Source organism: Amia ocellicauda, chromosome 13 (assembly GCF_036373705.1).
Source record: "Amia ocellicauda isolate fAmiCal2 chromosome 13, fAmiCal2.hap1, whole genome shotgun sequence".
Classification (NCBI taxonomy): domain Eukaryota; kingdom Metazoa; phylum Chordata; class Actinopteri; order Amiiformes; family Amiidae; genus Amia; species Amia ocellicauda.
This window is the reverse complement of record NC_089862.1, coordinates 25,874,340-25,898,166: the sequence shown is the minus strand read 5'-3', so window position 1 is coordinate 25,898,166 and position 23,827 is coordinate 25,874,340. Positions and strand designations below refer to the sequence as shown.

At 38.4% G+C, this 23,827-nt stretch overlaps 1 protein-coding gene across 2 annotated transcripts in view; it reads right to left on the bottom strand.

The window, feature by feature from the left end:
* The window catches only part of kdm4c (lysine (K)-specific demethylase 4C), a 209,996-nt gene that overhangs the window by 11,227 nt on the left and 174,942 nt on the right, over window positions 1-23,827 (bottom strand). Inside the window, exons 21-22 of one of the 2 annotated variants that reach the window (XM_066720363.1) lie at window positions 21,968-22,060; window positions 17,490-18,281 (exon numbers count right to left, since the gene is read on the bottom strand). In XM_066720363.1, coding sequence (XP_066576460.1) covers window positions 18,105-18,281; window positions 21,968-22,060 — 270 coding nt within the window. In that variant the 3' untranslated portion in view covers window positions 17,490-18,104. Of the gene's footprint in view, window positions 1-17,489; window positions 18,282-21,967; window positions 22,061-23,827 lie in introns of those variants that run through there. The other variant, XM_066720364.1, reaches the window with a different exon arrangement.

Here is a 23,827-nt window from a genome sequence, read left to right as displayed (position 1 = left end):
TATGTATTTTGTTTCATCTCCATCCCTTTTGTATGCGCTATACAACATTTTCTTTCTCTTGTTATTTTTTTGCATACCTCTATTAAGACATTTTGGCCAATGTTTTTTGGTCCTCAATTTGCTAAGTTTTGGTACAAATTGCTCCTGAGCAAATTCTTAAAATATAATCATCCATTTTCAACTGAATCTGTATCCATTGTGCTCCAGTCTACCTCTTCTAAGTGCTGCCTCATACCTTCAAGGTTTGCTTTTCTGAAATTGTAGAACATTGTTTTAGACTTGGACCTTGTTATTTGAAAGAATGCCTCAAAGCTATCCATATTGTGATCACAATTTGCCATTGATTCTCTAATTAGTGTCCCTCTGACTCTATCATGGTCATTTGAAAATATCAAGTCAATGCATGCACTCTCCCTGGTTGGTTCCCTGACAAAGTGAGTTAGAAAGCAGTCATTTACCATCTCAACCATTTCTATTTCTGCTTCTGTAGTCCCAACTGGGCTTTCCCAGTCTATGTTTGGGAAATTGAAATCCCCCATTATAACAGCCACATCCTTGCTACATGCAGTCCTGATTACACTGTACAATGCAACATCTTGCTGAATATCTTAGTTGGGTGGTCTGTAATACACTCCTACCACTAATCCTCCAGATCTCTTGTCCAAAAGTCTGCGACAGACGTGGTGTCTGAGGCAGGAGGACGGAGCCCGCATGGGCCCTCCATATCAACGTCCTGGAGTTACAAGCAGTGTTCCTCAGACTACACCATTTCCTGCCAGTCCTACGGGACAGAGATGTGCTGGTTCAGACAGACAACACAGAGGTGGTTGTCTATATCAACAGACAAGGAGGTCTCCTGTCACGCAGACTGTATTGTCTAGCGCGCCATCTGCTTCTCAGGGTGCAAACTCGGTTCCGCTCCATCAGAGCAGTTCACCACCCAGGCGTATCTAACACGGCGGCGGATCTCCTCTCTCGGGAAGGTCCACTGGTTTCCGAATGGCGCCTCCACCCGCTAGTGATACAGCAATTGTGGAGTTAGTACGGCAGAGCAAAAGTTGATCTCTTTGCTTCAGCAGAAACCACCCACTGCCCCCTATAGTTCTCCATCCTAGACCGCTCCGGAACCCTGGGGATCGATGCGTTAGCTCACACGTGGCAATGCTGTCTCCTCTACGTGTTCCCACCATTCCCCCTTCTCCTGGTGGTCCTGGAGAAGATCAGGAGAGAACGAGTGACAGTTCTGCTGATAGCAGATGGCCTGCAGACTCTGGTTCACAGACCTGATCGCCCTTCTCCACGGTGAGCCTTGACACGCTTTGGCACCCCAAATATTGATATTAGAAATAATGACATTTTGTGCAGACTTGGCAAATTGGATTTATTAGTGGGAGGCCAAATAAAGCAGTTAACGATACACCCTTTCTTAAATTCTCTCACCGTTTCTGTTTTTGTATGATAAGAGAAATGGGTTTTTCCGAATGTATCCACCCATGGGTTTGTCTGTGTGTGGATTTCCTGTTTCTCCTCTTAAAGTTAAAGATGTTACCTCGTTGTTAAGAAAACCACAAGATCGTACCGTTTGTATGATGTAACAGGACCAGACATCTGCCTCTATGATGACCTCCTCCCTTGGGAAGGGCAGCCTACAAACTTTCCAGAGCTTGCAACTTTTGAAGCTTCTGATTGGATGAACGGCCACAAGATTCTACGTCATTTTCCTATAAAGCTTCCCTCATGTTTGTAAACATTAAGTTCACACTGAGGGAATTTCCTGACGTGGAGCTTCCATGCCGGCTTGATTAAAGTTCTATTTGCTTTATCTCAACGACTTTTCCAGTTATTTCCGAGACGGGTTCTACACCATCCACTATCTGGCGGCCATCTCCGTGTGTCATGCCCGGATCGATTGCGAGCCCCCTGGGTCTCATTTTCTGGCTGCACAGTTTTTGAAGGGAGCTTGACTGCTACGGTCACTGCCTGCATGGCGCCTTGATGTAGTGCTGGACGCACTTTCCTAAGCCCCATTTGAGCCACTGAACTCAGCTTTGCTGAAGCTAGTGTCAATTAAGATGACGTTTTTGCTGGCAATCACCACTGCAAAACGCGTAAGCGAGTTACACGCCCGGTCTGTACACCCTTCTTGTGTTTGGTTTGCGGGAGATGGCTCCAGGGTTATGCTACGGCAGGGGTTCCCAAACTTTTCAGCCCACGACCCCCAAAATAACGGTGCCAGTGACTTGCGACCCCCCGCCACTATCCTCAGAGGTAGTTAAAGTATACAAACGTAATAGGCCTATCCAAACAGCATAATGACAACAACACAACAGCCTAACAACCATAATATTATTTAAAAGTAGCCCAATTTAGTCATTACTTTCATTTCAGTATTAACCTCACCTATTGAGATGGGTGTGCACAATGCTTGGAGCACAGCAAGTCCATTCTTTGTTTAATTTTGGAGACCGCCACTCGGAGATCATCCTCTACAATTCAGTCGCGATCTGTATTTATTTTTAAGGCATGTGAGTGCCGAGAAAGTCTTTTCGCACAAGTAGGTAGTGCCAAACGGCATCAGTACATTCATAGAAGCCTTGGATAACTGTGGGTATTCCCTCTCGACTGAAATCCAAACCTCAGCCAGCATCTTGGAATGAAACACCGTCTTGACAGTTCGCTTGACGGTGGTGCTCCTACACTCTCCTCCGCTGGCCTCCCTGCTTTGTCTTTTGATATTAACCAACGTTTCATTTCGACAAAAATAATATTGTAAACTTAAAGCCTAAAAAATGACCTATGTGCACATATTGGAATGTTTATGGGTGCTGTAAATTGACCTCCTGCAACTGATGCTGATACTAATATGTCGTTAATCTGTCTAATCACCTCCGAGATCATGAGGGGACAAGGAAAATTTTATTTGCATGGTTTTATTTCTAATTTAACATCTATTTTTATATTTTGTTACAATTATTGCTAAAATATACTATTTCTAATCGTTTTAAAATTGTATTTGATTTCTGGAAATCATCTCGCAACCCCCCCACGCTGTCTCGTGACCCCTACTTTGGGAACCAATGCGCTACGGCCTAACCATGCGTTCCTCCCGAAAGTGCTGTCTCCATTCCATGTCAACAGGTCTATAGAGTTGATGGCTTTCCATCCTCCTCCCCTCTCTTCGGAGCAGTAGAGAGTGCTGTGCCCTGTGTGGGCCCTCAGGTGCTACTTGGAACGCACTGTTTGTGTCCTATACAGCGTGGACACAGGGCCAGACGCTTTGAAAGCAGCACATCTTGCATTGCATTGTGGACACTATTATCATGGCCTGGACACCTGGTGGCCCATTTGACTTGAGGCCTTGCCACATCATGGGTCCTTTTTCAAGGTGCCTGTCTGGCAGACATTTGTGTGGCTGCAGCTTGGAGCACGCCGCTTACATTTGTTCGGTTCTACAGGTTGGACGTGACAGGCCCAGTCCCTCCATCGGGAACCTGGTGTTGTCAATGTGTTGCGGTGGTGCACATGTCTGACCTGTACCCTGCTTTATGTATTTACTGTGTTTATAACAGCAGGACTGTGGCTCTGTCTAAGCTGGAATTAGACTGTTCCAGCTGATGGCGCTCGAGCTGTTCTCGCTGTCTCGCTGTGTAAATAGTTCCTTGGTCAGCAGGTCTGTGGCCCGCACAAGACCGCTGCTGCTGTCCTGCTGCACAGATTGCTTGATTGCCCTGCGCCTATATATATGTATTTTTATATTTTACACTGTGCAAGAAGTTTACGGGTTGCAAGATCGCACAGGAGTCCTAGCTCCCGGCAAAAGAGGCTGCGCTGACGTCACCTTTTATCAAACAGGAAGTGGGAAGGGACCTGTTTGAGTGACGAGCACAGGGACCAATGGCAGCTTTGAAAGAGTGACGTTTCTGATCGGGTTCCTACGAACGTGCATAGAAACCCCTCCCCCTTGGGCAGTGCTTCCTTTTTCAGATAACTGAGGTTGCATTCACAACCCATCATTTTAATTTGACGTCTCCATTATAGAAGACCTTAAAGATATAGGAGTGACAATGTTTGGGTAAAATTCTGCATAAGAATCCCATCTAATGTGTATAATTTATTATTCTGCCTTTGGTCTTGTGCATATTCTGAAACAAAAAAAACATTATAACATATATAATTACAATTTCTCAGTACAATAACAAGTATAATTTATGTAGTTCTATTTAGTTTAAGAACTAAAACCACGCAGGCGCAGCAGACCTCATAAAACGTGGGCAAGGAGAACGCAAGACAAAGTGTGTCTAGTTTTATAATCCATCTTTTGGGAATGGGCCATGGAATGGACAGCCTTGCTCAGTCCCAGCATATGAAATCATTAAAAATAAGTTTACTTGTCAAAGCAAATTTATTTTCATTATGCTCACTTTGTCTTTTTTTCACTCAGCCTTGGGAAGAGGGAGCTGATGAAAAATGCAAATGTTTGCAATGTTTCCAGATCTGGAACCTAGCCAGATGATAGCAGGCAGAGACTGAAGTCTCCACATGGCACAAGACTCTCTTAATGAAGTCATATCTTCAAGGAAATTTAAATTACCTGCAAAAATCATATTTTGATTAGGGTTGTTTATTTCATTCCACAATAATTGTATGCAAAATTATTTTAGTTTTGGCTTCCCAGCTTTTTCTTTCGCATTTAAAAAGGATAGCTCAAAATATAAACTGCTTTGGGTAATCAGAGAATATTCAAAGATGTGTGTATATATTCAATGGGTACCAGAAAGCGTTTCATTTACCTCTTTTACAATAATCAGCCAGCACCTATTTAACTTGTTCTTTGTTCTATTCATAATTCATGGTTGTACTGTAGATATACTTTTTATTTTTAACATTGCTATGCGCGTTATCTTGCTATTCAAACATAATATTTCAGCAATCATGCACATTAAATAATGACACTAAATGAGAGATTACCTAATATTACTGATTAAACTTACTTTCTTCTGAAAAAGTATCATGCATATTTTTAAATTTTTCTTGAAGATTTTTCAAAATAGACACCGCCAAGAGGAATGTCCATGAAATCAAATATACAGCAAATTAGGATATCTTTAATTTATTACATTTTCCCCCGCACAGACAATGTAGGACTATTACGTAATATCTTCTTCAAACATGGACTAACACGTGAAAAAGAAAATAAAAATCCCCTAATTTTACTCCCTGGGATCGCTAATTTCTGGAAAACATTCCACCTAGCCTTGGAAGGAGAAGCAATTTCGCCAAGCGATGTTAGCCAACAAAATTAACAGATGACGATTTGTTTTGCCCCTTGTGCTGAACATCAGCAGCCCACCTGGTGTTACGCACAGGGAGGCATCCGACATGCCTTGTCTTGATGCGTTTCAATAACAAATCTGTTTGTACATGTGTTTGCATGCTTCTCAATCTATGTAAATTTGTCCACATGCATTGCTTTGCTATCAGTTCCCCCTGCCTCTTCACTTCCACTCAGTCAACAAGTTCACCACAGTACAAATTCATATGTGCATTTGTAACAGAAAATGGATGGTTGCTTCATATTTTATACTCTACAGCACTTTTACCTCACAAACCCACCGTGGTCTACCAAACCAGTATGGTGATCATAATAGCATGGATAATGGGATAAGAGGTAAACCAATGTATAATTGATTTAAGTAATTTAAGGACAAATATTCAGTGTGTTCTTTTTATTATGCCTATATAACAAAACATAGTTTTAATCGTTTAGGGTCTAAAATTTATCACATTGGTACATTTGTTTGGAATGGAAACAGTTGCCTTGCCCAGTTGCCTAAAAATGCTTCCAGATCAATTACAAAACTAGCTGAGCCAACCTGCTGCCAAACATGTCTGAGACCACACTGAACAGAAGGGGGCCAATTTGCCAGAATGCATTTTTGGCATATGCCAAATTGAACACGAACTCAAACAGCATGCTCTAATATCCTTTTCCTCATGGGACATGTGGATTGAAATTAATAGATTGAGGGTAAATCTGTGAACAAAAAAAAAAGCTTATTTGTAACAAAGACTGTGTTTATACATCTGGATATCAAACTGAGGAAAACTTTGTGTTATGTTGTCACCCCTTTAAAAAATAAAATAAAAACAATCATCCAAAAAGTCCAACATTGAAAACTCTTAAATAAGCAGCCCAAAAGGTTTATTTGACATGTTCATTTAGCATAAGGAATATATTTACTTTTTTTTTGGGGGGGGGTATAAAAAAAAAGCTTCAGATACATAGAATTACATTATTAACACCACTTTTTCACTTATGGACAACTTTACTTTTAATATAAAATACTGCTACTTGACTTTCACTTGATTAATCATGGCATTAATATTATTTAAGGATAGAAACTAGATGTTAGTCTAGTTCTCTGCTCTCATGGGAAATACTGAAAATGCAGTGTAGCTTATGAAGCAACTCGTTTTCTTCTGGCATAAGAATGGACAAGAGTTTAATTACATCCTGCTATCTTCTTACCCTTGTATTTTTATGCAAAGTCTCGCTAGAGACCTAATCAGACTTAATACCTGTCAATTACATGGGTCTAATAAATCAGCTCAGTATCACCTGCAGTCTTTCAAGCTGTTTTTGAATCTGTGCTTTTTCATGATAATTGCGCTTTCTTTCATTTGTTCTGTGAAGCTGACAAAAAATAAAACTTTCTTCACAGTGGAAAGCAATATGCCAGTTTATTATGTGCTAAAACCCATTCTTACTGAGTGGTGCTCAATTCACAGTTCTGTAAAAGCATAATTTTCATGTAGGTATACGCCTTACCTCATTTCTACCGGAAATTCCCAATTATACAACATGTTTTTTTTTATCCTTTGTGGATAAGAGGGCTCAGATGACCCTTTTTCTTATCCCAGTGCTGCGTGTCTGTTAAGCCCACAGTATGAATCCTTTCATAAATATTCTCAACGGGGCAGAAATGAGCCCATTGTAAGGGGGAAGGGAGTGTAATCAGAAGATCAGCTTTTCCAATAGAAAAAGGACTAGAGAGTGAAAGCTAGGTTTAGAGATGAGATTGAAGCCCTAATTCTGTGACCCGGGACTGGGAGAATAACATTGTAACACAGCTTTATTTGCTGAGAACCAGAAAGAACTGATGCCACATGGCATTAGAAATCTAGAGGACCTGAAATGCCCTTAACTGACCTACAAAATGTGGTGTTCATGTTAAGTCTTTCTCAGTTGCCAAGCTTCTCTGAGGTATTTGTCAGGCGTCACACAATGCCTTTGTCATTCATTGCTATCACTGCATGTTTTTGTCTGTTATTGCTTACAAATCAACTCTGAAAGTTAAAACTAACATGTTTGAGATCCTTGATTGGTCAGTCAAAAGATAGAAAGTCCATTAATGAATGTAAGATTATAGCCCTCATTATATTTGAAGCAATTACATATTTTTACATACACACACATATATAGTACTGCTACAGTCAGTGTTGGGAGTCGAACCCAATATCCTGCTTCACATGTGATTACTTTGTCAAATAGTCCAGAGCAGGTGGCAAGGTAGTAATTGTGGACTATGTGTTCCTTTCAGCCACTTCAAAACATGTGCTGTACAATATGTATATGTTTAGTCAATTTAATAGTACATTTTAATAAGGACTTCTATCACAATGGTTTTGTTTTTGTGATCTTTTCATTCACATTTAGTTGATACTAAGTACTGTTTAAGGGAACTATCTAACAAAGTATCTGAGGTTGTTTAATTATTCCTATATTACAGGATATACTATTGCAGGATATCATTTAGAGGCCATTATTCCATTTGGGGGTGGAATGGAAAACCCTTACAGCACTTGGCATCTTGGTTTTGCATTGTTCATATTTTGAATGTGGAGTCCTTATTTGCTCTCTGGTTTCTTGTGAAAGTTGGAGCATTTTGTATGTCATTTGTATTTTACACAGTATATTACTTAAATTCCCATTATCTCTTACTCAGATTTCATATGAGGTCTCAATCAATATTTGTCTGAGTCTGACGTTGATAGTTCTTCAATAAAACTGACATTCCCTTGTGATTTAAATTGCTATTTTTAATAGCACTGACCATATCAGGAAGACCAAACAAGTGAAAAAGAGATCACTGTTCAACTTACATGCTAACATAGTGATTAAAACAATTGTAGGTGAATGGAGGATGAAAATGTTGTCATGTAACTCCATTACAGGTTATTTCACAATTCTGTGAACAAAGTCTTTGGAAAAAAGATAAAAAGATCAATGTTGTAAAATTTCTTGTCATCCGAAGGGGATGGATTGTGGGGGAGAATTATTTTCTGATCTTAGTCTTTTTTTATGATAAAGAGAGACCAAAATAAACCAATTAGTACAATGCAAGTCAGGCTGTTAAATCATGAGCACACAGCCAGTCCCATCAAGTAAAAAATATACAAGGATATTAAAACATATAAAGTGAAATAAAGTATTGGGATCCTGGCTACTGCATCAACAATGACTGTCCTAGAGAATGCTGTGCATGGCATCCATCCATCCATCCGGTGAGGGTCACGGGGATGATGGTGCCAATCCCGGCAGACATAGGGCACAAGGCAAGAATACACCCAGGATGGCACACCAGTCCATCACTGGGCAACACACACACACACACAGGGCAATGTAGAGAGACCAATGAACCTAAACTGCATGTCTCTGGATGGTGTGAGGAAACCAGAGTGCCCAGGGGAAACCCACGCGGACACAGGGAGAACATGCAAACTCTACACAGACAGTCCCCCGAGCTGGGACTCGAACCCAGGACCCCGGAGCTGTGAGGCAGCATTGCTAACCACCACTGTGCATGGTAATTAAATTATATATACATATATAATATTAATCTTGGTATAGGTGTAATGCCTAATTTAAATTTTAATTTCCTTCAGCATAAGGGCAACTTTCAAAATTTTTTAATGATCTGAATCTGGGGTGTACAGTCGAGTACAGGTGGACAGCTAAACTAAATACTAAACTATATTGCACTGCGTTCTGCTAGGTTTTGGTTCACTCTGGGGATCAGCTGATCCATTACTGCAGTTTAATTGGTCAGTGCAGTGGTGGGAGGGGACTATTGTGCAATGTGCAAACTGCAGTTATTGTTTGAGTCAAGGATACTACCCAAAGTATAACTCTGTTGTTGATGACGTTAAATTAATACTGTTCCTAATATAAATTTAGCTAAAATAACGGCACGTAGGCTGTAAATAAATATAAACACATGTTGTTTGGCAGTTATGTTTCCTGTTTTTATTACATTTTAAGTAATTATGTCTGCAGCATTTTCATTATACTAATGGTAACACCATACTTTGTCTATAACGTAAGTCCCTTGGGGTACTTTATAAGTGAGTGCACCTGTAATAGCCACTTGGCATACCGCCACACACTCAAGATTGAATGCCTTAGCTGTGGTGTTTGCACTGTATGCAATATTAGAAATTAATATAGAAAATGAAGAAGAAAAACAGTATAAAGCCATACAAGTACAACTCTGTTCCTATGTTTCTAATATAAGTCTTATACAGTGAGGGAAAAAAGTATTTGATCCCCTGCTGATTTTGTATGTTTGCCCACTGACAAAGAAATGATCCATCTATAATTTTAATAGTAGGTGTATTTTAGCAGTGAGAGACAGAATAACAACAAAAACATCCAGAAAAACGCATTTCAAAAAAGTTATAAATTGATTTGCATGTTTATGAGTGAAATAAGTATTTGACCCCTTCGACTTAGTACTTGGTGGCAAAACCCTTGTTGGCAATCACAGAGGTCAGACGTTTCTTGTAGTTGGCCACCAGGTTTGCACACATCTCAGGAGGGATTTTGTCCCACTCCTCTTTGCAGATCCTCGAGGCTGACGTTTGGCAACTCGAACCTTCAGCTCCCTCCACAGATTTTCTATGGGATTAAGGTCTGGAGACTGGCTAGGCCACTCCAGGACCTTAATGTGCTTCTTCTTGAGCCACTGCTTTGTTGCCTTGGTTGTGTGTTTTGGGTTATTGTCATGCTGGAATACCCATCCACGACCCATTTTCAATGCCCTGGCTGAGGGAAGGAGGTTCTCACACAAGATTTGACGGTACATGGCCCTGTCCATCGTCCCTTTGATGCGGTGCAGTTGTCCTGTCCCCTTAGCAGAAAAACACCTCCAAAGCATAATGTTTCCACCTCCATGTTTGATGGTGGGGATGGTGTTCTTGGGGTCATTCCTCCTCCTCCAAACACGGCGAGTTGAGTTGATGCCAAAGAGCTCGATTTTGGTCTCATCTGACCACAACACTTTCACCCAGTTCTCCTCTGTATCATTCAGATGTTCATTGGCAAACTTCAGACGGGCCTGTACATGCGCTTTCTTGAGCAGAGGGACCTTGCGGGCGCTGCAGGATTTCAGTCCTTCACGGTGTAGTGTGTTACCAATTGTTTTCTTGGTGACTATGGTCCCAGCTGCCTTGAGATCATTAACAAGATCCTCCCGTGTAGTTCTGGGCTGATTCCTCACCGTTCTCATGATCATTGAAACTCCACGAGGTGAGATCTTGCATGGAGCCCCAGACCGAGGGAGACTGACAGTTATTTTGTGTTTCTTCCATTTGCGAATAATCGCACCAACTGTTGTCACCTTCTCACCAAGCTGCTTGCCGATGGTCTTGTAGCCCATTCCAGCCTTGTGTAGGTCTACAATCTTGTCCCTGACATCCTTGGACAGCTCTTTGGTCTTGGCCATGGTGGAGAGTTTGGAATCTGATTGATTGATTGCTTCTGTGGACAGGTGTCTTTTATACAGGTAACGAGCTGAGATTAGGACCACTCCCTTTAAGAGAGTGCTCCTAATCTCAGCTCATTACCTGTATAAAAGACACCTGGGAGCCAGAAATCTTGCTGATAGGGGATCAAATACTTATTTCCCTCATTAACATGCAAATCAATTTATAACTTTTTTGAAATGCGTTTTTCTGGATTTTTTTGCTGTTATTCTGTCTCTCACTGTTAAAATACACCTACCATTAAAATTATAGACTGATCATTTCTTTGTCAGTGGGCAAACGTACAAAATCAGCAGGGGATCAAATACTTTTTTCCCTCACTGTACATATTGGAAGACATCTGACTCATTGTATTGTTGCTTTAGCTTTAAATTGCAATGGCTTTCTCAAGCTATGTGTTGATGAGTCCTAATGAATCAGCAGCTATGACACTGCTGTGTGATTTGTTCTTAGATATAACAGGAGAAACTGCTTGAACTGCATTCACATAAAGGCTAAGAATGACTACAATATTGTTTCCACACATTCTATCAAAAAGATGACCAAGGGGGGAACTTCAACAATTTTTCATTCAGACAGAAGGAATCTCAAATCATCTGACTATCGACGTGCACCATTGAATTCCTTTGACTACGCAGACATGATTCATGACTCACAGAGGTTTAGGTTTCATGGCTGTTTACACTTCACACCTGCACACTCCGATGAGCACCATCACTCACCCTCAATAGACACATGTACTTGTTACACAGTGGACTGTCTTTTACAGTTGGAACTTTTTTTTTTTATCGTGTTTAAACTTTTCTTCCCTCGATTCTCTTCTTGGAGATATATTCAAGATTATTTTCGTCTATGTATTGTGTTTTGTGGGCATAATTAATAATTTTTTAAAACCATATCAAGAAGTTACTTTTTATTATTGTTTTATTATTATTATTTTTATTTCTTGGCAGACACCCATAGTTTTAAAACTAATGTATTACACTACAAGTTACTTGAAGAAAAGGTTATTCACCTACAGTTACTTGCTATTTTGATAAATTAATTTAGTACAATTACAGACATAATTAATCTTGGTGTTATATGATTTACCTTTCTATAGAGCATTTCAGAAACATGTACCTTATATGTCTGACCGCCGGCTCCTGAAGGGCTTACTAGTATTTTGCAAGTCGTGCAGAGCTAATGATACACCTAAACACAAACAACAGCCTGGCTGTTGGGTATTTAATATACTGTCAGTCTTCTTTGTATCTAACTAAGACGGATAATCCCCTTTCCCTTTTAAACAAAAGGCAACTTAATTATTTAAATATTCACATTTGCATAATAAAACATTAAGTCTTTCACTATCCTTTGGAAGAAAATATAAACATAAGAAAAACAGCTTTCAGAGAACCATGGTTTAAATAAATATTCATTTTCAACATACTGATCCAAACACAGCCACACTGGCAGACAGGTAAAGCTCTACCAGTTGTATAAGAGACAGCTGTAGGGCTGTTAACTGACCCCAACTGAACCAAATACTGCACAATTAACAGGCAGAGCACATGTATTTACATCATATACTCAACAGTGGCCTCTAGAGGTCAAATACATCATTATGCAGCACAACAATGTGATAAGAAAGGTCTGCCATGAAATACTATGCATATTAACTAAATAATTTTATACTAAGAGACTTCTTAAATAAACAGTTAGATGATATACACACCAACATGGACAGTTTGCCTGAATATGTGTTTTGTTTGTTTGTTTTAAGAATATGTCTGTCCTTAATGTGTTTAAACCTCACAGTTTCCTTGTAGCAAACAGTGTAGGCCTCTGAATCATATAAAGGAAGTAAGATAACAGTCAGTAACCTTACATATGGTAACTAACAACAAAGTGAGAACAGTTATTGTCGTAACCAGCAGGTAACGGCACTGAAATTCTGATTGATTATTATTTCAACTGAAAGGATGCTCACCAAGAAAGCTCAGGTGGGTTGTCATTGCGTCCCTAAACACACTCAGCAAGCCTTCATGTCGTAACACTGATGAATGAATGAAGGGTAAATATCCATTACAAACAGACTAGGGAAATCACAGAATGGATTTCATCCTATAGCTTGAGATAAGTCGATTTAGAATTAAACTCTAATACAAGTCAAGCACTGATTAAATCTCTGTATTTACTTCAGGGTTTCATCTGCTTAGTTGGCTGTATCTATTTGCAAACAAGTTTAAAAGTCTTGATAAAATCCGAGTTAGGTTTGCATGCTTGGGGAAACCTATTTAATTTATGGTAACTTGTCAACTTACATAATTTAACCTTCAAAACCCAGTGCATATTTAAGGATTGCTTAATGGACGTTAAGATGCTAATCCCAAGGCCGTGCTCCAGTGACATCTGGCTCTCGTTTGGCTCCAGATGCCCAGAGGAACACAGTCAAATGTTTTCAGCGGGAGTAATGTCAGGTATCCCAGAATGACATGGCTGACATTAACCAGTGTTATTGCAGGGGATGGGGGTTATTGGAAATAATCTGCATGAAAAACAATGAGCATACAGAGCAAGCACAGTATATTGGCCAGGGCTTAACATGTCAGATGAGCATGGTAATGTCTGACACTGATAATTTAGCTTTCAGTTTTCATCATTCATTTCTGATCACATGTCCCTTTAAAATGTGACAACAATCCTATTCTAATTAATAGGGAAGCAGGGATCTGTTTTAGGGAATGTTTTTGAGACAGACTAACTCCCATATATCCATATAACTGCAGAAACAATAGATAACCATAGTTATCCATAGTTCAATTTAGTAAACCACAGCTAAGGCAAATTGGACCAATAGGAAAACACTACTGAACTAAAAACAATTTAAACAAATTAAATTAAATACCTTTTTATTTTGATACCCTGCTTGAGTACCCTGTATTATTGTCACTTTATTCTGGACATCAAGTTTGGTGTAAATTTAAAGTCTAACTGCAACACAATTAGTTAATTTGAGCCAATAACACATTAAATCACATGATGAAGACAACTTTAAAACTCATGCACAATGTTGGCAGGGTTACTTTGAAAAACGAATCTTTTAATTATTTTGGGGATATTTTGTGGGGGGGAATAAAAACAGAAGTGGAGTTCAATAGTTAAAACTATGTGTACAATACACATCTACATTAAACGTACAACCAATTTTAATATGGAAGACTGATTCAAATTTGTTGTACCTGTTTATCTATTTTACATTTATTCAGCCAAGTTTTTGATGATGTTGTTGTTGCTGTTGTTTATTTGGATGCGTTTTATATAAAAGTCATACAGAGTCTTGCATTGATCAGCATATGATAACTGGCACATGCAAGCTTTTCTCTATGGATCCAGGAAGCCAAAATGCATGAGACTCCCCCTTCACGAAACAGACAATTTTGGAAATAGTATAAACACACAGCGTTTGTTCTTAATTGATTTTTAATTTCACATTAATTTACTTTGTTTGCATTTTGTCTCAAACATACTTGCCATGTTGCTTTTTTATATAGCAGAAATTTAAGTATTGTTCTAACAGTAACATTTTACCCCCAGATGGTGAGCAGAAGCATATTATTGCCACATAGACTTCAATATATTTATTACTAAAATAACTAAAATAACTCTCCAATGAAAAATAAATTGAAAAATGCTAGCACAAGGGGGAAAAACACATCGCTCCTGATTCCACTGGTAATGCACATAGGTTTTAGACAATATACTTTCCATCCCCAGGGATACTAATATTAAGTATTAAGTACTAAGTTTTCCATCATCAACAACTCATTTACTGTGGGTGAGTGTTTTATGATGTAATGTAGCGATATCCTTCTAAAACAAAGGTAGAAATAGAGCAAGCCCGAAGATAACCTATTGTTTTTAGGGAAAATGATTATGAAAATCTGAAGTCAATCCAACTGTAGGCTACATTGTATTCTGTTACTACCCAACACTGCCCATGTCTGTATCTAATACAAATGAATGCAATACTGTAAACACCCACACACATAAAACAAATAAAACAGATTTCACTGATCTAACAGATGGGACTATGTACAGAATTAAAACATGGACATCAACACTAATATGGGAACACACTGTTTTGTGAAAGGAAACAAATTAAAAAAATGTGAGGATGCTCCATGTGTTATCATTACAGAAAACAAATAGATGACTAAATCCCACCCAAACAGATCTCTAGAAATGGATAATGGAATGCATTACAGTTAATGTGAATGTTTAACCATTTACAAATTGAAACTGAATTAAAAAAAGTGTGCTGTTTTTCTTTTTGGGAGGAGTTCCTATAACACCTTGATAATGTAGAGTGAATGAGCATGCGTGGTCCTCCCCTGATCCCTGCAAAAGCATCCCAGTAACTACCCTTGCTGGGCCTCCATCATGCCGTTTCTGGGCCACAATCCCACAACCCAGAATTGCTGATCTAGTCCCCTCAGTATGTAAGTGCTCTGAAGAAAGTTCAGCACCACAAAGTTTTAAACAGACTGTATGCTGCCACTGGTATGTATGGTTCCACTAAGAACTGTATTTTTCTCCCGAAACCTGGGCATCAATTTCTTTATATTTTTAATACTGTTTGCCTGATTTATTTTGGCCCAGATTGTACTACATTCTTCTTTTGTGTCATTTACAGGCCAAAAAATAAAGTTTATAAAATGATTAAGAACTCAAATTCTACAAAATAAATGTTTCACAGGGAATTCTGTCATTTCAAATTGTCTATGATTTAGACAACAGAAAACCTACGATAGGCAATTACTTTTATTATAAACTTCTTTGCAAGTGTACTCAGTGTAAGACGGCAGACTGTTCAGTTCTCCTACAATGCTCCTCTTCAGTGTGGCAGGACTAGACAGATTGGTGAGTGATGATGGGGAAAAAATATGTACAGCCATTTGTTGAAATTCTAATGTATTCAAAATTGTTATTGCTATATAATATCTTACAGTATGTATTTATACTTTCTTCTTTTCCGCTATCTGAGTAATGGACAGAAAAGAAAATTGGGACACCAAATATATTGAAAGCAAGGCCATTCACAAAGGTGTGGCTCATGTGTTATGTGAATAACATCCCAGCATGCTTAGAGTCACATATGAAAATGCTGGACAGGCCTGGTTGCCAATAATTATGGCTAGCATGGCTGCAAGAGCTTCATGACCTTGAAAGACGAGCAATTGTTGGGGCGCATTTGGCAGGAGCTTCAGTGACCAAGACAGCTCAACTTGCTGATGTTTCACAAGCAGCTTAATGTCTAAGTGTCAACAGTGGGCAGAAGCACAGACTCCAGAGTCCTGATATCCACACATTCATTCAAAGTGCAAAACAGGTGAGCAATTGCAGATAATTTGACAGAAATCAACCATGGGCGTGAGCAGGCAGTTTCATCAAGAATGGTATGCTGAGAACTCCACAGAGCAGGACACACAGTCAGGTTGCTGTGCACAAACCACTCATCACACCTGGCAATGCATGTTTGTGAGTCTAGTGGTGCAAAGAACACAGGCAATGGACTATCGGGCAGTGGAGAAATGTGATACGGTCAGAGGAATCATCCTGATTAGTGTGGCATCGACCTAAAGAACTCTATAGCTCTAGGGTGCTCGGATCCAGCAGTGAAGGTCTCTGGTGGTTCCATAATATTGTGGGGCCCATTTTCCTGCGATGGTTTGGGTGCACTCATTCCCTTCGAAGGCAAGGTCAATGCTGATCACTACTTAATGGTATCGAGTGATCATCTTCTCTCCGTGTTGCAGCATTTCTTTCCTGCCGGGAGGAGTGTCTTCCTGGATGACAATGCCCCCATCTACAGAGCACATGTAGTCACCCAATGGTTTGGTGAGCGTGACACTGATGTTATCCAGATGTCATGGCCTTCTCAGTCACCAGAGCTGAACCCAATCAAGTAGACAGAGTTTTCCAGCCTCATCAGACAGGCATGAGTTGATCGACTTGTGGAAGAATGGTGCCACATCCCTCCTGCAGAACTCCAGAGGCTGGTAGACTCTCTGCCATGGTGGATACAGGCCGTACTGGCCGCACATGGTGGCCTAAGTGACTTTACATTGCTGTTTCCATTATTTTTTGTCCACTACCTGTATATCCATATATGTGCCGAAATGACACGAATAAAATGCATTCCTAAAAAGCTGTCCCTTTAAGATTTAAACTTGCTTAACACATCTGATTGCTGACCAGTTTTTGTTTTTAATAGCAGAATTGAGACTCCTGCAAACTAAACATTCAGAAAATGCAAGGGTCAGGTTTTCACTTGTCTTTCATTTGTTCTGATGTAACAGAGCATATCAGAAAATCCAAAGCTGTGTCTCTCTTGATTTGACAACTGAAAGTGATGTGGGGCCATGGTAGTTTTAGGATTGACACCATTTAATTTAGGTGACATTACTAACTCAAATGTATCATATTTAAGAGATGAGAACCCTGTTCCCAGGTCTGACTGACACAGCAATTAAAATGTGTCAGGGTCTGCTTAAACCAGACAATGAACTTCAAAAGCTTTTCTAACTGATTTCTACACTTGTAAGAAGTAAACATGGATAGTAAGCCTACTTGAGCTCCGTTTGTCAAACCCAACCAGACCATAACAGAAGACACAAGAGTAAAAGGCAAAACTGAGATTTTTAATTTATCATATGCCTGTTAGTCACAATACTTTAAAAAGGAAGCCCAAATAAATTAATACAAAAGAGGATCATTAATATATAAATCTGAAGGTGCATTTTGCCCAATAATGTAACTGCTTGCTATTTTAATTATTACTTTCTCAAAAAAGAAACAGGAAAAAAAAAAAAAACAGTAGTGTGTAATGCTGAACGTGCTGAGCAAAGGACTACAAACCTTTTTTTTTCTTTTTTAATTTCAATATATTAAAAAAATCTATTACCTTACAAGTAGTAAATTAACATTAAAAAAACAAACGCTTGGAGTAGCTATTCGCATAGAAAATTCTTGGAAATACTTGAAATATTAAAACGGAAACAAAAACACAAATCATTTTTTCAATGCTGTTTAAAAAAGATTTTGAAACACAAATATAGATGTCGATTTTCTTCCCTGACAAATATGAAAGCACTGGGTCTCCATTTATAGGCGATGCACTGCATTATCCTCTTCCTGAAAAACACAGTACAATGTTTATTTTAAACCTTTCTGGTCTCCTCTCTATAGTGCATATGCTCAGTTCTTTTGTTTCTTGGTTGTTTGGAGGTGCTTCATTATTTCCCTTTTCCACCCTTTTGTTCACACGGGATCTTTATGAAGGTACGAGAACTCAGGTCAGCCACATAGTCATTCTTAAACCTGGAGTTTGGCACTCTCTGTCTCTTCCTCTCTCCCTGTATCACGTCTTGCCCATAGAAGGTGTCTTGGAACCGCATGCTGGAAGCTGTGGACTGAAACCAGAGCAGGTGTTGAGAGGAAAGGCACCAAATTACAAAGCAAGCTAAGAGCAGCTAAACAAGAAATGACTTCACCGTCAGTGGACTGTATCCAGGATTTTTTGGTGATCAAAACAGCTGGCCATCACAGAATGGTAAAGTACAATATATGTTCAGTCAGCACTCCTTTTGGATGAGCAAAAAGACATTCACAACTCATATGGTGCATCCACAACCCTTGGTCAGCTCCTACAGTGCCTGGATAATTGTAGGCCGCCACATCATTTATGAAATCCTTGTCCCAGTCAGATAATAACATATCCCAGATATAAACACGCAAACTATTCAGTAAAGAACCCACTGCACTTGAAAGTTTCACTGGTTGAACCAACCAATGACTGAAAGCTGAAGCAATTATCAATCAGAAACCATGTGTACTTGGAATCAAAGCACTGTGTAAAATATTTAATTTTTTACCACAATATCTTAAATGTGCAAATCCATGAGTTGTGGTGATATTAGAGTTGTTTTTTCTTCATAACCTCAAAAGGATCTTTCAGAACCACATCACTGAAATATTATTTATTGCAGCATTTTAACAGCAGTAACCAATTACTTGTGTTATGAACCACATATTTCAGATCAAGAAGCATTTTCAGTACTCCCCAATGAAAACAGTACAGGGTCCCTATGACCTCTGGGTTATACATTATCAATAATTCAAACCAATCGTTAAACAGTGTCTGTGTCTGACTGTATATGGGAACTATATTTTCTAAGATAAAACCAATACAAAAAATAAAACTGCTCCTTGGGAACCTCCACCTGCATTGTCTTTAAAAATTCAACAAAAAACTGAATTCCTATTGATACTAACAAGGACATTTAAATAATGTGGGGGAAAAAATGCAACTAATGCAAAAAGATATTAAACAAGTTATTTCCCCAGGCAGGCAAATTCAATCATGGTACCAAAAGCTACTGCCAGAAGTATTTTAATGCTAATTTTGTTTTTTGTTTTTTTTAATTCACTCCAGTGTTTCACAAATTATTTTGTCAGCTCTCTGTAACTTGGTGACTTTGGTACATTAACAAAATTTGCATATTTAATATTCAGAAAAATATGCCGTATTGTTAAAAATGCCATGTTCCAAATATGCACATTTTAAGTTGACTCACAACAAGGTAACTCGGAACATTATCCATCATCCGGGAATGCAGGTAGGTAGGAGAAGTATACAGTGAAATCATTTAGTCCCAAGTAAATCCATTGACATTCATTATCCCTGAGAATTGAATACCCTCCCCACCCACTGACTAAAAAATAATTGTTCTTTTTCATGTCTCAGGTACTGCACTTCACAAGTTCAGGTGTACTGCTCACATGATCTGTTTTTGAAAAATGGAGTATGTCAATGGACAAGGCAATAAATGCTTATCTGGGTAGAAGTGCTTAGGGGAAACATTTAGTCTCGCAATAAACTGTAAATGTAGGAAGATTTATATTTGGGTTTGATTAAGAAATCATTGATGATCAATCACAATTGTTATGGCATGGACAGATTATTTTAGAAAATATTTCTGAACACCTATTATAAATCATGGACTCCTTCTGAGCCAATAAAAACCCATATTTATAGGTGTGACACAGAAACTATTCAGATAAGATGTCAGGTTTAGCAGTTTTAAGGTCTTATACATTGGCTTCACGAAAGTGCTTATACTTATATTTATTTTTTCTTCTTTTCTATAGTAATGCTTTACAACATGAGTAAATGTGTTAAATGCACAGATACTATAATAAAATACATAGTAATTCACATGTTTTTTCTCATTAGACATGTAGCATTGATAAGGAAACATGCATTCAAATAATTTTGGGATCTACCGTTTTCTTTCTTGATCTTAATTCCTTAGATAAGGGAAGGAAATCTATTGTTGGGACTTGCCACTGTTACAACGACGACAAGACTATTGGGTAGGGCTATATTGACACAGATAAAGAAAGAAACCTGTACAAGCTACTTGCTTGGCTGAGCAGAATAGATCTGACAACCGAGGTTAGTAGGCGAGAAAAATAAATCTATGAAGTCCTTGCCCCTCGACATTCCCACAAAAGAACACCAGGCCATGCTGCCCCTAAAACCTGTACACTTCCATGTTCATCTCAACTATGTAAGGACTTGTTCAGGAGTGAGGTATTGTATAAGTGATGAGTCACCGATTGACCCTCATATGAAGTTGGTAGCCTTTTTTAGAACCAACAGTCCACTTTAGTTTTTGAGGGTTTTTTCAACAACTGTTTTAAAGATGCAGACACAAATAAAGACGTCCACATAGCTAAAACTGCAACATAATAAATGATTATAAAAAGATTACAACACTTCTCCTTTCTACCCTTAGGGTAAAAGTCAAGTGCCTGTTAATTCACTGCATTTATTTCATAGTACATAGTAAACCTTAACCACTAGCCAACAACATCATCAGACTTCGCAGTATGCTACATTCAAGATAGAACCCTAATCATTTACATTTCCCTGATTTCACTTTAGACTTGGTTTATATAGAATTGTGTGTTTTAAGTGCTAATTGTTTCTGTTGATATTAATGAGACGTGCACTAAAATGAAGGCATTATCAGATAGGATTAAATTGTCTACGTGAGCTGAATTAATTAAAATAGTAAATTACATATCATAAATTAATTTTGTTATTGCTGATAGGTGATGTTTATATCATCTGTTGTAGCTGTTATTTAATATTATTTAGTGGAGATGTTGTGACCCCTCCCCCATTGAAAACAAAAAAACCGCAAACTTTTATAAAAGTGAATAATGCAGAATATATCTGTTGTGGTATTGTGGCACAGGCTTTCAGATACACATAATAAGATACATAAAACACGAGATGTAATGACAGGAAAAAGGGAAATGATATACACTACTACTTTAATATGATGCAATAAAGATTAAGGAGAATAAGTTGAGATCAATGAGGAAAATGGCAGATTCAATTATCAGCCTCCTTCACTTCCTCAAATTATATTAGCAGTACACATGTGAGATGGATCACGTCATTACGAATATTGGTAAATACAGAGTGGATGCTTAAAACAGAAAAACTGAGCTCAAACAGCATATTTACAATACAGTGCTTTTTACAAATGCTGTTATACCTTCTTATGCCTGATCCAGATGTCAGCTGTTCATGTGATGGAAAATTCATTCTGTTCCCTAACATTGAGCAGCAAGCCAGACTGAATATATATCAATCATTGCTCTAATACAGAGCAAGACATCTATGAAGTGAAATTAGAAAATCTTATGCATAATGGGCAGATATTAACTGATGGATACACATATTTTTATTTCAAATAATGATTTAAATTCTGTTTAATATGCAATCTACATGAATAATTGTTTTAGAATGGATACTTCAGCACCTCAGCATCACAAAAGCATACGATATGAATACAGTGAGTGTACACATTTACATATAAAACTACTAAAAATATAAAACAAACAAGACAAATGAATCACTTAAATAGAAATACATAGAATTATTAAAATCAGGACAGGATCACCTTTGGGTAGAACCAATGTGTTATATTATGGCTATGCGGCAAAGAAAAGTTGGTGAAAGAAGAGAAACACACACACACATACACACACACATTTTTAAATATATATGAAAAATACTCACAAGGCGTCCTTTAACTTTTTTTGGGAGCTCTTCATCGAGAGTGTAAACATCTTCTCGCTTCGCTAAGACTTGAGAGCCATCTTCAAATTCCACCTTTAACAAACCAGACAGTGGGTCACTCAAAGTGTTAAAAAAATATTTCTGATCTAGTCGGTGCCTAGAGAGCCACTACAAAAGGCACATTTAACTTAATATAATTCTGGGCTGCATCATCATTTTGACTATTAGTAACGATGAACTAATACGTGTATGTTGGTTAAATTATTGAATGCAGACCTCAGCAAAAATAACAACATACTTGGTAGTTTCTTGGCATTTACTTCCTACGTCAGTGCTTTGAATATTTTTCAATTTCTGTTTGACTGCAGGTATTATAAAGCACCAAGGATGTTTCATCTTGTATATGTTTATGAGCATTGAAAATTCAGATGGCAGATAAGTGAAGAAGTGGTGAAGGAGGCTCACAGGGAGAAAGCAGGGTGACGCTGCTATCATTAGTGTCTCCAGAGAGTCTTAAATTCACTGACACATTAGCGAGAAACAGAAGGATATTAGTACTTTTATCTTCATACAGAAATTAGGTTTACTGTATATAAACATGTTTCATGAAGCTGACTAAAGCCAAAATATAGAGGGTATTAACAGAACAAAAGAGAACTGAAACAAAAGAAAGCATTTTAATGCAAAGAGATAAAACGGCAATTAATCTATACTCTTAAGACCTTTCCAGGTCTTTGAGGATGCACTGCAGACGGGTCTAAGGCGGGTGCAGCATTCTTTGATTTAGACAATATGTTTCACAGTTTATCACAAAACCCACTGGTAATTGTCAGCTATGCACATGAAACAATACTCCCAGTGTCCCTTTAGTGCACTATAAACCCAACCCTGATGCTGGTGGTTCTTTTTTAACTAGCAGAAACAAACTCAGTTTAGTTTATATTTCTTGTCCAAACAAGGGAAGTTTAATAATAATAAAATAAAAAAACCAACAGTAGTCCAAAATGCAGAAATTATCATGTTTTTCAATGTTACAATTGACCTTTAGACAGGGAATGTGGAAGTTCTTGACTGGATCAAATCAATTGTATTGCAAAAAAGGGTGTGAATACTTTTGACTATAATTCTGTATATATTTAGATGTGTGTATGTTTGCATTTGCATGTGTCTATTTAATACCATATACTTAGGAATGATACCGATTACTCAGTTAAAAATAAAACGCTAAAATCATTGGAACGAATGTCCATTTTGGGTTTTGAGAGGTTCTTTCTGTGAATCCAGTGACAGAATGTGACAGGTTCAGAGAACGGCTGCATCTGTGCATCTCCCATAAACTATTCGGGTCAATAAAGCCTTCCTGTGACTAAGGGTCTTTGTGTTTATTAACACTTTTCAGATGTCCCAGGCTTCCACATGTGTCATCTCCTCCTGTCAGTCACCACTTGCCTTTTGGCTGCACATTGACTGAGAAGAACTTGTCTCCTGGAATATTTGCCACTTATTAAGTGACACAACACAGTGGTCTTTCACTTGTCAGTTCTGGCATTCTTGCATTGGCTTCATCTGTTTTCACTGCACTGGCTTCCAGTTCACTCAGGAGACAAATTAAAGGCCCTCCTTCTGCCTTATAAAACTATAAATAACATAGCAACTGCATACATTGAGTTGCTACTGGCACATCACACTCCACTTTGTTCACTGAATTCACATGGCGACTCCTTTCCAGAGTGACCCACTGCTGGAGTGGATAATGCAGTTGAGAGAGCTTTTAGTCTCTAGGGGAAAGAATGCGGGAATTGAATTATATGACATGAGAATAATTTTTACCCTTTATAAATGTCCATGTAAAACATATTA